General features: G+C 34.4%; 1 protein-coding gene across 1 annotated transcript in view; it reads left to right on the top strand.

Annotated features, from left to right (window-relative positions):
- The window catches only part of LOC118747582 (piggyBac transposable element-derived protein 3-like), a gene marked incomplete at its 3' end in the record, with an annotated part of 34710 nt that extends 20608 nt beyond the window's left edge, over window positions 1-14102 (top strand). Inside the window, exons 3-5 of the mRNA XM_036481633.1 lie at window positions 13509-13715; window positions 13781-13972; window positions 14043-14102. Coding sequence (XP_036337526.1) covers window positions 13509-13715; window positions 13781-13972; window positions 14043-14102 — 459 coding nt within the window. The remainder of the gene's footprint in view (window positions 1-13508; window positions 13716-13780; window positions 13973-14042) is intronic.
- Window positions 14103-14104: the final 2 nt, after the last annotated feature.

Below are 14104 nucleotides of genomic sequence, written 5' to 3'. Positions count from 1 at the left end.
AGAAAAGAAATAATTTTCAGATAACTTTCACCAATGAGCTCTGACGACAAATAAATAAAAAATAAATGAAGCCAAAGTTAAAAACACATTAATCTCTGAGTGGGACACTGTTCGCCAGTACTTTGCAAAGTTTATTGGAAAATCTACATCAATTTTTACTGAGAAGAGATATTGCGTGTGTTTCAAAAAAAAAAAAAAAAAAATACAAATACGAATACGAATACGAATACGAAGAAAGGGGGGAGGATAAAACAAAAACATGTGCGCGTTTAGTACTCATATCTTAATTAATTTTATTGTATTGTACGTCGAAACTACTGAGTTGTGTTTCAAAATAAAAATAGTTCGTGAAAATTTACTCCATTATTTCAGAAACCTGCCAAGTTCCAAAGGAGCGGCTTAGAGAAAACTAAAAACCACTGCCCGACTTGATTGTGTTTTTCAAACGATTTCTCTATACAACCTTTTAAAACATGTGGTCTCTTAATATGACTTTAACATATTTTAGATATTGAAAAAAATAATTATTTTTGTTACCAAAAAAAATCGTTTTTTTCTTTTGCGTTATTACAGTTTTGTTATTATAAAGGTGAAATATTCGATTTTTATTAAAACCACTTCATAGGCGATGTTTGCCATTAAAGAGCTCAAAAAATATGTTTACCATTCTAGGGGTAAGATTTATGAATACATACATAAATTCTAAAAAGCATATCAAAAACTATAAAAATGCCCGGTGAGAACTCCAATAACATGTCGGAGCAGTGGTCCCTCCAACCCGAGAAGAGGTCGAGCTCTACGCTTGTCCAGCTTAGGACAGATATGTCTTGCTATCCTGCAATTAGGCCTTGCAGACTATCTTATATTGGCCCGCTCAATAAAGTTAGTATCCAGTCAGAGTTTGTAAGAAGATAACTGGTTGCAGACAGCAAAGTTCCTTCCCTTCCTACTACATTTGCAACACACTTTCCGGGTACGTCTTTGTGGCCTGGCACCCATACATTATTAGTGATGTAATATCTTGCCAGTTCACTAAGATTACGTCTACATTTCATAACAATATTCGATGTAGATTTGTCAAAATTAAGTACGCTCGTTGGCTATCAGAAAAGATTGTTACCGCCTTCAGACTAATTAGGGAATCTATCAATCAAATTGCAGCTTCGTTTATTGCTGTTAGTTCAGCTGGAAAAACGCTACTGAGATCTGGCAGACGAAAAAGAAGGCTTAGTGTGAGTTCTTCCGAGTATACCCCACTTCCTACCTTCAGATCCAACTTGAAGCCCTCAGTGTTGAGTCAGAATACAATACCCGGACCGAATCCTCCTCCCGTTCTTTCCTTGAAGGGATACTTGTCTGGAAGTGATTCTTTAATCCAGTAGGCGGGACTGTGCAGTCCAGGCACGTGAAGTCTTCTGGAAGATCTGCCAAAATTTTTGTGTGTCCAAACCTCGTCTCACTCCATTTGAGTATGCATTTAATCCTCGATATCTAGTAATAAGCCTAGTGCGAATGCTTTAAAAGCTATAGCCTTTTCAATGTTGCTGACAATACTATGCAAAGCTTCATCGACAGATATACCTTTCCAATAGGCGTGTTGGCAGCTACAGCGCTAATTAACATCAACTTCCTGTCGCACCTATGAGTCCAAAAGTCCTCCCAGAGCCTTAAGAAAGAAAGGAGTAAGGCTTATCGGTCGAAAGTCGCGTGTTTGCACGTGGGAGGGTATACCTCTCTTGGTAATGAACACAACTTTCCCCAGGGTCCAATCCTTGGGTATGAAACTATTGCATTACATAACTTTTGGCTCAATTTACATTACAATAAAATTTTAGAGGAGATTAGGATAGCTTCATTGGAAGCTATTGGTTGAAAGGCCCTTCACACCAGGCGATTTTTGCTTTCAACCAAACGTTGTCAGTAAAATCGCCTCATTTAAGTACCATATAATTTTACATAAAGCCATTTAATTTTACCACTAAACCAGAAAACTGTTATGAAAAAAAAATACTACATCCAACTTCCCTATAATTTTTGCAAAATATTCATGCGACTAAAATACTTCAAATCAAAATCAAGTTAACTTGACAGCATTAAGTTAATTGGATTGAGGCTACTCATGCAAATATTTTGTGCACGTAATCTATTTAAATTCAAAATAAAATAAATTGGCTTTCACTTATTGTCTTTTTTGCAATTTGCAGAAAAAGCGCATTTAAATACATACATATGTATGTATGTGGGTGTATCAAGTCATACATATATTGTTAAAATTTTGTTACTACTTGTCAGCTGGCGCAATCTGTGCCAAGGTATGTGAAATGAATATCAATTAAAATTAAGCGCCTTAAATGCATTCATTTACTATGCTTTAAAATAAATGCTGCACCACACAAAGTGCAATCAGGAATCAAGAAAAGGTTAATCAAAAGAAATGCCAAATTTAAGTAGAAAATCAAAAAGCAGCCAGTTTAAGAGAATCGCAAGTGTACGAGCATTTACTTTTAAGTTATTTTTTTATTTTTTTTAATTATTTTTAAGAGACTCATTCATCATCACAGCACATGCAGCGAGATTCTTCTACATACATACTTAGAACATCTTTTAAAAATGTGTAATATAGTAATTGAGGTACACACTTAAATATTGTGCCATAACTTTTGTGTATATAAAAGGCTATGAGTAACAATTTTTGCCAACAAGTCCACAACAGCCCTTCAAAAGTTCTAAATCGAATAAAATTTAAATTTTTACCCAACAAAATACACCCATCCAATTGATAAACAACCACTCCCACAACACTCACATTTGCATAGGAATGCATTAAGCGTGTCCTAAAAAGGCTTGATAACCATTTAAATTCATTTTCATAATGATAACAGCTTCGCCTATTGCCAAACTTTGTAAATTTTAAGCTGGCCGGATGTCCTTATCCCGAATGTTTTTTTTTTGTTTTTTTTTTGTGTATGAGCGACAGATAAAAGTTTGGGCATAAAGCGAAATAGGGTTGGCGAACCGGAAAATAGTAACATACCACCTAACAAATAAAATACGTATGTTGTTATCCACATACATACATATAAAATAAAATCAAGCAAATGGAGTATGTGGAAATTTGTCGGTATGTCGTTATGTTGACTGACACTTATGCCAACAACAAAAGAATGCGTGCATTTATGTGCGCGCACCAAAAGTAAAGTTCCTTTGCCGAATCCGTAAGAAAGATAAAAAGCAAAATGTGAGATAGAGTTCTGTAATATTCGTATCTACATAACGAAGCTCGCACAAAATTAACTAAGAATATAACAAAGAACAAAGCGCGGTTCATAGATGTGCTGATGAACATAGTACGTACATACATACGTGGACTTCACTGGCTGGACGAGAACGATCCTAACCACGGTTCTGGTGGCACTTCTTAACCTAGAGACCTTCTCTACACATTCTAAACGCGAAAGAGTGTAAATAGTTTGCAGCAAGGCTCAACTCAGCCTTCTACTCCCAGGCCGTTGAATAAGAGGAAAGGCTCCGCATCAGCTTTGTGGGCCTGTGACTTTCGAGACATAACTCCGCGTAGCTCTTTTTCACTAAAAGCGACAACGAATGACCTGCTGAACTCCGGAATTTAGTATACTGACGGCTCCAAGACTGACCACGGCGTCGCACTCTACGGCATACAACCCAGAAGGCTCCATTTCACCAGCGTGGGGCAAGTTAATCCTTATATCAGGCCACTGAACTACATACTTATATCTAAGGCAGGTAGAAAATTAGGCAAACAATTAATACATCTACATAGACTCTGATGAGGATGTGCCTTCAGCTTTTAATATTTATCCTATCCACGGACCGGGTTGTATACAGTGAAGATTCTTCCCAAAAAGGGGGCTCGACAGGGATTCATAGGCCCGAGACACACCAATTATTGGTCTGCCAAGGAGCTCCGTTTGGTGAAAATATTATCTCCTTACTGGAGATGTACGGTAGGTAACAGACTGACGGAGGCCTTCATCTTGGATATATCAACAAGGAGAACCGAAGCACTCCTTCGCTTTAGCAGGCATGAAATAAGAATTGTTTTAGGTTTTCTTACTGTCCACTGCAGGGAAATGAAAGGCTTGTAACATATAGGAGTTGTAAACTCTGATCACTGTAAGGTGTGTCACGAAGATCAGGAAATAGCAGAGCATATTATCTGCTACTGTGGATCGCTCACTACGGCCAGACTTCGTTTCGTACTTAAGAGCACATGATCAAAATGGCATTCAGCCGAGGAAGCTGGCAAGGTTTCTCAGCAATACGTGCATCAAAGGCGACCTGTAATTAAATAGACATACACAGCTTATGTGCATATTGCCTTGTCAAATTAAAAAATAATAGGAGATAATTAAATATAAATAAAATATTTATCAGGTTGTTATAGTTCAGGAACGAAAAGTTTGCAGTTTTTACGAACGGCTGTAGCCTTTCATAGATTTTACTATTCTTCGGAACCATAGGTTTTTACTTCTAATAGTTTCCAGCTGTAAGAGGTTCAACTTTGTAAAGAAATTATGATGAGATGAGCAATATGCTCTAGGGATTTAAATGCCACGTTTGGGCATAGTTTGGTTGAGGGTCTAAAATGCATCTTTAACTGAGATTGACCAACCTTGTTTTCAATGTGACGGTAATTCAAAGATTAACATTCTTTAACGCTCGCTTAAACTATTATAAAATAATTCAGCATCATGCAGAAAGTTAAATAAATTGTTGTGTCACATGAAAAGTACGTACAACTTCTTTTTATTCCAAAAGCCCGAATCATTAAGTAAAAATCAAAATACACTTCCAATTAAAAATGCTTACAAAGTCACGTCGCTGCCGACTAAATTGTTTTCCGCTTAGTTTTGTACGTGAACTTCAAAAAGATATGGTGGCTGGTAAAAGGAAAATCAGCGATATAATTTGGAATTTTCAACAAGCACCACGCATAGTTGTAGAACTAAAAATAGTTTTAGCATAATTACTGTACGCACATTTGCATTAAAAGTTAAACATGAATGCGGCTCCATGTGGTTACGAAGCCAATTCACTGCAAGATAATTTGGCAACTGATAATCATTGAACAATTCTGTAGGCATATAGTGTGTACATATGTATATGGATATGTATTTATGTATGTGTGGATACTTCGCCTTATTTAACTGCATATGATTAGGTAGGGTTGCATGAGCAAATAAGTAACAACAGTGAAACCTCACATCTTTTCAAAATAAAAGCTAAAAACCAAAACATAACGACTTTTTAAAAAAATTGCATTTTTATCGGGCCCTTCGATTAAAAATTTCATATTTACTGGAGTTGGTTGCAAACTTTGCTATTTATTATCTTACAACGTGATATAAGCAGCCAAGAATGCTCAAAATTATGAAATTTAATATCCTGCAGGCTGTACGTCGCGTATATATTTTGTATCCCAAAAATGTAGTGTTAATTTACGTATTGCGATAGAATTTTTTTTAAATTTTATCCCACAACCACATTAATATATGGTTTAGTTTGAAATGATGTCATTGAAGGCAAGGTATTATTTTTTAATAAAAGAGAAGCGGCATAAAAAAAAAATATACTAAATAACTTCAAGGTTTATTTTTTTGTTTAAAGTCACAATTTAACTGAGGTTAAGTCTTTTTTGATAACAGAGAACCAGCATAAAAAAAATAAAAATTAAAATGTGTTTAACAAAACAATTAAAAAAAATAAATAAAAAACAAATGTACTAAAAACTACAAGAAAAAACATAAAAAATATAAACATACATAATAAATATATTTACACAATCAGGTATCACAATTTTCCTTTATTTTTTTTACAGAAGAAGCAAAACCGTGTATTTACTAAAAATTGCGATACAAACTTAAATGAGCCGTAGACCACATCCAGACAATATTTTAATTTTTTTTTTTTGTCGTTAAAAAGAGTATTTTGATTTTTCTCGATGGCCCGTTTAGAAAATGGCATCAAACGGATATAAAGAATATAATTAAAGAATAAACGAATTTTATTTAAAAATGTATGACATTTGAAACGATTTTAAGAAGTTAAGCACAAAAAAATTTAATAATATTTTCATCATAGCTCAACAAAGTTATTATAGTTTCAATAATGAACCTAATGGTGCATTTTAGTAAAGTTTTCAACAGACTTTAGTTGTTATTCCTTCTTATTACGGATACCTTTAGCGGCTGACATCGGATTCTTAGAGCTATTTACTCCCCACCATACATCCCGAAATTCGCCCGAAAATCTCGACCAACAATCTATGCCCCCCATTTTGTATGCGCAAAAGCGATACCACACAGGAACTTTCACACACACACACACACATTTCCACTAACTAATTCGCCCTATCCACATATTAGATATGTTGCGTGCGAGAAATTTGCCACTAATTTACAGCACTGACGCTCGTTCGCTTCAATTTTAATGCCATTGTTAGCGTCTCTCCGTTTCACTTAGAGGGAATAGTTGCTATTGGGCAATAAAAAGCTTAACGTCTGATGTTGATTTGACTTTGGTGGCAATAGCTGGCATTTGCTTTTGTTGCTGTCTCCTTAGAAACATTGGCCTTGTTTTAATCGCTAATTAGCAGCAAATGGAAATTTGAATTAAACGCTGGTTTGATTTCTATCAACGGCTTTTCAATTCACTTAAGTGTTTGCTTACAAGGTAACACGTATTAAACTGAACAAACTTGGTAATTGCTTAAGTAAATTGGAAATTTTATGTGATTGAGGTGTGCTTTTGAAGAATTTCAACAAAACAACAAAACAAAAATTTTAATAACATAAGAAAATGATTTAGGTGCTTATTTACTTGATTTCAATAAACGACTTTAACTAATTTAAAAGCAACAATAAAATATTTGTTTTAAGCTTTTAATTCAAAATTCAGTAATTTTATAAATTGTTTTAAACGCGAAACTTGTTGTGCACATTTTTTAGCGCATAATTTCAAAAGTGATTAATTTTGAGTTGTGCCTCTTATGAAGGCGGTGTGCGAGCTGTCAGTTCTGGCAACTATGTATCTTGAATGCTAATTAAAAGATCGGGGACTAATTCAAAGATCTGCTAATGAGGAGGTCTTTGCGTGATTCTGTCGCCGTTTAGCAAAATTTTTTTAAAAATTAAATTAAATACAAAAAATGTATTTTTTTTCTATTTAGAACAATAGAAGATAATAAAAAAAATTAAAATAAAGCAAAACCAAATAAAACTATCGTTTAAATTGAAGTCAGTTTAAAAAATTGCATTACAAAAAAAAAAAAAAGTCTAAAAATTTAAAGAAAATTTAATCAGCAAAAGAAAAGGACTAAATCATAAAAGTAGAAACTAATATTTAGAAATTAAATGAGATTATAAAGAAATGTTATTTTTTTTAATATATCTACAAGTTAAAAAAGAATAACTATAAATTAAATAAGTTACTAAAAATTTAAATGAAATATGAAAATATATATTTTTCTATTTGAAACGAAATCTAAAACCAAATATAAAATTATATTGAAAGAATAAAAAATATTTAATTAAAACAAAAAAAAAATTTTTTTTTAATATTTAATGAACTTAAAAAACGGAAGGCAAACCAGTGCTTTGCCCATTCGACACTTGCGACTGTTGGAGCGACGCGAATTAGAGAACCTTTTTCTTAAATTTTGTACTAGAATAATAAAATTCTTACGAATTATCTTGCCACCCATATTTCACTTGTATTACGAAAGACTTTTTGCTGTCTTACCCCTCTATTCTATCCGAGTCACAAAACTTAGCTCATCACGGTTGTGATTTATAGTGCGCCGAAAAATGTGCCACAAAAATTCGATTTCAAAATAATTAAATGCTTCAAAAATTTTGTTGTATTGGAAAACTTTGAGACGCAGTAGAAATAAAAGCAGTGATGAACTAAATTTTGTGACTTTGTTCGAATATGGCTGTTAACCGGAACTGCCCTGTAAGACGATGTACACGTTTTACAAAGATCTCTTACAAATAAATTATTTTCTCTTATTTGGAAACCGATAACAGCGAAAAATCTTAAGTGTTTGGCATAAGAAGAAGCAATCCCTGGTAGTGTATGTTATCTTCGTCAATTCGAGCTGGTGGCGATTGTAATAATAATTACCTTGGCTTAGCTATGTTTCGCTCTTATCATAACTCCCTTACGCAGGATCCGTACTACCATAAAGTCTATATTTTCCTAAATGCCATACATACATAGTTATTTCAACAAAAATGCTAATCTGTTTGTTATGTGCTCGCAGACTGGCAGACACAAAGGAAAGTTTGAAACACAAAATTTTAATTGGTGCGTGATTGAGCTTTTATTTTCAACACTAAAGGCGTGTGCGTTTTCAAATATTGCAAGATTTAGGTAAAGTTTTCCGAAAGCCGTATACATAAACTTTTCTCACGAATTCTCAATAATCTTAATAACGATAATGGCTAAAGTTTTGCTTGCACATGTATTCGCTCTCATACATACAAACATATTTATATGCGCTCCCTGCGAATGAGTTAGACATTTGCTGCTTAAATATACTCCCACACATGCAAATTATATACATACATATTTGGTAAATGCGTAAAAGTTTTACATCAAAAATATTGTTAGCTAAAAAGATATAAATTTGTGGTAAGCATTTTGAGTGGAAAAGTTTTACGACGTTTCGGCGAAAAAATCTAAAAGGGTTACATAACAAATAAATTTGTGGAACAGATTTGTGCAATTTTTGGCACTTAGTGATAATTACGCTTAGATTAACATAACATAATAACAATCCAAGAGGAGTCAATTGTATACTAAATAATACTCCGATTGATATTGTGATTTCCTAAAAAAAATACTAGACGCAGCTAACGAAATGAGGCAGCATCTAAGAACAATGACTTAAGAAAAAGAAAGAAAGAGAATTTGTAAGAGGTCACAGAGTTTAAGAATGTTCTACAAAAAGGTTAAGGGAGCTGTATTCAAATTTAAAAAACTCTTCATTTATAGGCAGCGGGTTAAAATATTCTAGAAAAGTGCTAAGCAGTAGATTTTACTAATTGACGTTGAAAAATCTAAAACTCGATATTTATGTAGTTGTAATGAAAATATACTCAAATTTCGCCTTTTGGGCTCAGTTAGTTTCGACTTCATTTTGTTCAAAAATTTTTTGATGTGGCTTATGTATATATACGCGGCAAGGTAACAATCAGCTGAAAAGGCAATTACAAATCATCGGATTTTTACTTCATCGGTACGCCCGAGTAAAATTTCTCGCCCAAAATTTATTTAAGAAAAATCTATACCTCCAAATGTCTTTTTTTAATGAACTTCTTCAAAAGGGCCCGTATTGGGAGAAGACGCAGGGTTTAAAAAAAATAGGCTAATTTTCAAGATGGGATTCTAAAAAAGAAATCGGAGAGTTTTCCATGTCCAGCAAGCATTAGAACAAGTTTCCAGCGCCATATGACAGACACTTCTTCTCTAACCTTTTTATGTTCATAAGAAAAACCGGGGTCCCAAGGCTATTCTGTGCGTGCGAGAAGTGTATACTAGGATAGGAATAGGGTTACTCCTTTTGCGCCATCGCAAAAAGAACTAACCTCTGAACCATTTATATAAAGCTAGAAAATGAGTTCCACAAAGAAATAAAAGTTAGGCGAATCATGATTCCATTCAAGAATTCCTTCACTAAATTTAAAAATTTTTGTAATTATAGTACTTCATCATGGCCCGCTCGAATCTGGTCAAACGATTGCTTCGAATCACTACTCTCAACAGGTAATGAGAATGAAGCAGTTAGTTGGAAAAGGACGACTGCAATAAACAACTCGACGATGTCTTCCAACTCGATAACATTAAACCACATAAATATTAACTTATCGTGTTTTTCACCAAATATCTGAAAACGTTTGAATGGATTTTACCAGAAAAGAGGCGGATATTTAGAAATTCGTCATACACTTTTCGAAACACAATAAAGCTCTTAAGTTGCGTATACGACATGGCCTCCTTACAGGAAGTTGAGCACATGTTAAATGCTGCCCTTACCTTTTAAATACTTAAAGCTCTGACGCTGGAGAAACGCTTCAATATTAAGTATTGACCTTCATTACTTAGAAAAAAATTAAAATCCTTTATTATTTAGACTCGTTGAAAATTATGTTACCTCACATGTACTGAAATACCAAATTTGTTTTTAATAAATTAAATTAAATAAAAGCACAAATTCATTAATTTTTTTTTGTTTCACAACTCACCCTCTTAAGCACATTTTTCCTGTAGTAGCTGTTGGCTGCCGGCACTCTTGGCTTGGCTCTGCTGCTTCTTTTCATCTCATAAAACAACAATTCATTTATGTATTTTTTCAGCCTTTCGTTTAGCTCTGTTTCACTTAATGCCTTAATGCATATGCATGTGATATTACATACTTTGTATAATTACCGTTAAATATATTGTTTATTTTCTGCAGCTGGGTAGGCGAATCATGATTTTGCAAATGCAACTGACTACGCTAATGAATAAATGCTTTTAGTCTGCAAATTTGTTTCTCTTTTTTTTTTGAGATTATTACTTTTCTCTTAAGGATTTGTGGAAGTTGGAGCAAGGGTAATGAAAGCATAATGGAAATTTAATACAAAATATTAAAGAAAAAACTGTGAAGACATTCTGATAAAAATGTTTACCATACATATTTTATTTCATATTAAACCTGGGTTCGAAAACGTCCTATCTCAACAAATGGTTGAAGAATGCCCCCTATCTTATAATTTGGTTGAATAACGGCCTATCTCATTTGCCGTTCCGAATACGAAGATAGGGCGTTCTTGAACCATTTGCTGGAGTAGAGCATTCTTCGATCAAATTCTGAAACCGCGCGTTCTTCGACCATTTGCCGAGATAGCGCATTTTCGGACCTTCTCCTGAGCCGTCGATGTGTAAATAAGTAAACATTTTCAAATTTTTGGTTAAATGAACAGAACCCAGCTGGGTAGTATTTGATAAATTCACGAGTGGAAGAATTTTTCAGAAAATTTGTAAAAAAAACCTTTTCGACAATACCTTTTTCTCTTCTAAAATCAATATTTCATACCCAGAAATTCAAATAAATTAATATATCATTCCATACTCACCAGCAATCTGGTGAATTGTGCTTAGTTTGCAAGCGACATAGCGACAATGTCATTTCCGGTCACCTTCTTGCACGTTCCCATAGGCACTCAACCGAAAGTCGGCTATGCTGTCACACTGGCGCAAGCAAGTATTAAGCCAAGCACAAGTTGCAGTCTCATGGCTTGTGCACGCTTGTGTAAGTCCTTAATTGGAACAAAGTAGATTCGCTGGATTAAAAATGATAATAATTTTCATTTCCACAATGGCGGACAGCAGAAATGCCATAGATTATGGGATTATATTAAGACCGTCGACATTGCCGGAGCTAGTAGAAAGGCAGGCTGCACAGCATGAGAGCGCACCACCCACAAAAATAATGCAGAGAGTGCATGGAGATATACATATGTATATGCGTAATTATCTATGGCAAAATTTTTGAAAATATATATACTTACAATGATAGCAACATACCTACTCCATGTATGTATATTTGCATGCTAAGTATGTTCCCATAACATTTATGTAAGTTAGAGATTTTATACACCTTTACGTTGTTTTACAGTATGTATGTATGTGTGTTTCGTATACACATATGAACGTTTATCGAATTACACTCGCCATAGTCAGCTTAGGCAAAACATTTTCTGCATTTTACCGTAGATAGTTTATTGTAAGTGGATGTTTTAATTTGCTGTTGCTGCCTTGCCAATATTAGATACATATGTACACACAAATATACGTTAATATACATACATATTCGGATGTATGGGTGCCATCCGTTGAAGGACTTTTCGTACCAATTAACTATTCAATGCACACTTGCTGCCGCACTTCAGGCGGTGCTAATGCATAACAACCAGATGCTAAGGTTTATATATTTATATGCTTACATACACTTACCTATACGTATGCATACATACATATATAAATGAAGATAATACCTCATGCGGTGGGGATAAGGCGCATTGTGGCAGGTTTCATATTGACCTAGTAACGCTAAAGCTTTAATATTTTGGAGTATTTGTGTTTGACATTGAATTACCTAAAATGATATAACCAGTTCTAACTCTCTAAATAAATCTAAACTAAACTAAATTGAATGACTTCTGAGCACCGATAGTTTTATTTTTGATTTAGTTAAACAAGTATTTTGCAGCCAGAACCTTAATTTTCTCCAAAAGAGTTTTAGAGTAAGTTTGAGTTTAGGTCCAGAAAAATATAGAAAATTTCACCCGAAATTTTAGTCTAAATTTAGGTAATTCTAATAAAATAATGTATCTGTTTGCTTGCCTCGGTTCTGAAATTTTCGAAAACGCAAACAAATGTTATTTTCTTAATCCTGGAATGTCGAAAATAGACAAATTTTCAGTTACAAAACAAGCTACCCAAACTCTTCTCGAACTTACTTTAATTAGTGATCTATACTTACGGTGACCAGCCGTACCTTATTTCAAAAGATAGTCCTTTTTCTTAAGTGGTTGTGTTTTGACTTTATTTATTTTTCTTAAAATCTTTTGAGGCCTTTACGCCGTTGTCATGTGCAGATCTGAGCTATATGTAGTTCGTTTCATGATAACTTGCTTGATGATATTTAGGGTAGAATTGAACAACTACAGATAAGTTCTCTTTCATGTCAGATCGTTCGGAATTATTTTGCCAGTAATATATCTCTATGCCTCTGCAGATATTAGATAAATCGAAACCTAGGAGAGCAGCCTTCTTGATATCTCTTAACTCAGCTTGGGAGACAACAAAGTAGTCTGGTTGATGCAAGCAGCTTACTGTTTAGTTTAGAGCCATCGCTGAAAATTGAAATTGAGCTGTAGTCTTGCTTTTTACATTGTTTTTTTTTCGCTCCCATTGAGGTTCTTGTAGAAACTTATTAACATTTCAGCTAGGCTGAAAGACCGAGAGAACTTTCAGGAGATTTGCTGGGTGGGGAACGAAAGACCACAGATATAAGCACCCTTTCCATTTTTTGTTGGAAGTGTTTCTGCTCAGCGTCCGTCACCATATTATAACTCTGAAAAAAGATTTGACCGTACGAAAGCTGTGTACAGCTGATGGGCTATATGTAGCTATAACCAAATTTTTTGCATGTACCCTTTTTTGTATGACGCTTCTGTAGTGCGTTTCTGTAACCTTGCGATACACCCAATATCGTAAAATATAACGCTTTTTCACTTTTATCGCAAGCGAGTGTTTCTGTAACTGTGGTGAGAAAAATATTGCGATAAATGATGCGATAAATATATCACTGGCTGTAAGTCAAGTGAAGTTTGGTTTTCGAAGCGAAAAGCGTCCAATATGAGCGAGGTCTGTATGATTTTAACTGATATTTTTATTAATTTCAAGCAAAAAAATTGTTTTTTTTACAGAAAAAAGTACGAACGGGAAAAATAACAAAACAACAAAAATCCAAACTGTTGGAACTAATGAGGGCTAACACCCGTGTAGCCAGTGGCCAATTTGTGGGCGTCAGTGGCGCAAAAAATTCCCAACAAGTGTGGGACATGGTGAGGGGGGAGCTAAATGCATGCGGAGGTGCATGCAAGACCGCTGAACAGTGGAAGAAGGTATGAACTGCAAAATATTTATTGGTTTAATGCCAAAGTATATTTTTTAATTATAAATGGTGAAGTGTTGGTCGGACTGGAAGGTTGCAGTGAAGAAGCAACAAAGTGCCTACAACAGATTCAAAAATTTGACCGGCAACCGTCCTGCCAGTGAAGGACCGAAACCATGTGAAGGTTTGGATGCGGAGGTATTGGAGTTATTTCCAGCAGCAGTCCTTGATGGAGATGGTAAAACAATTGAAGCCGGAGTCCATGAGGTATACTATTTTTTTTTAATTTGTGCATGCATAAATATATTTGAAATACTTTAAATTTTTTGTATTTAAGGAGAACGTGGATGAGACACTCGAAGACGAGTACTTGGCTGAATATCTCATCGAAGACGAAAT

This window comes from Rhagoletis pomonella, unplaced genomic scaffold, assembly GCF_013731165.1.
Source record: "Rhagoletis pomonella isolate Grant_MI unplaced genomic scaffold, Rhpom_1.0 Rhpom_scaffold_00012, whole genome shotgun sequence".
In the NCBI taxonomy this organism is placed as follows: Eukaryota; Metazoa; Arthropoda; class Insecta; order Diptera; family Tephritidae; genus Rhagoletis; species Rhagoletis pomonella.
This window is presented reverse-complemented; position numbering and strand designations above follow the sequence as displayed.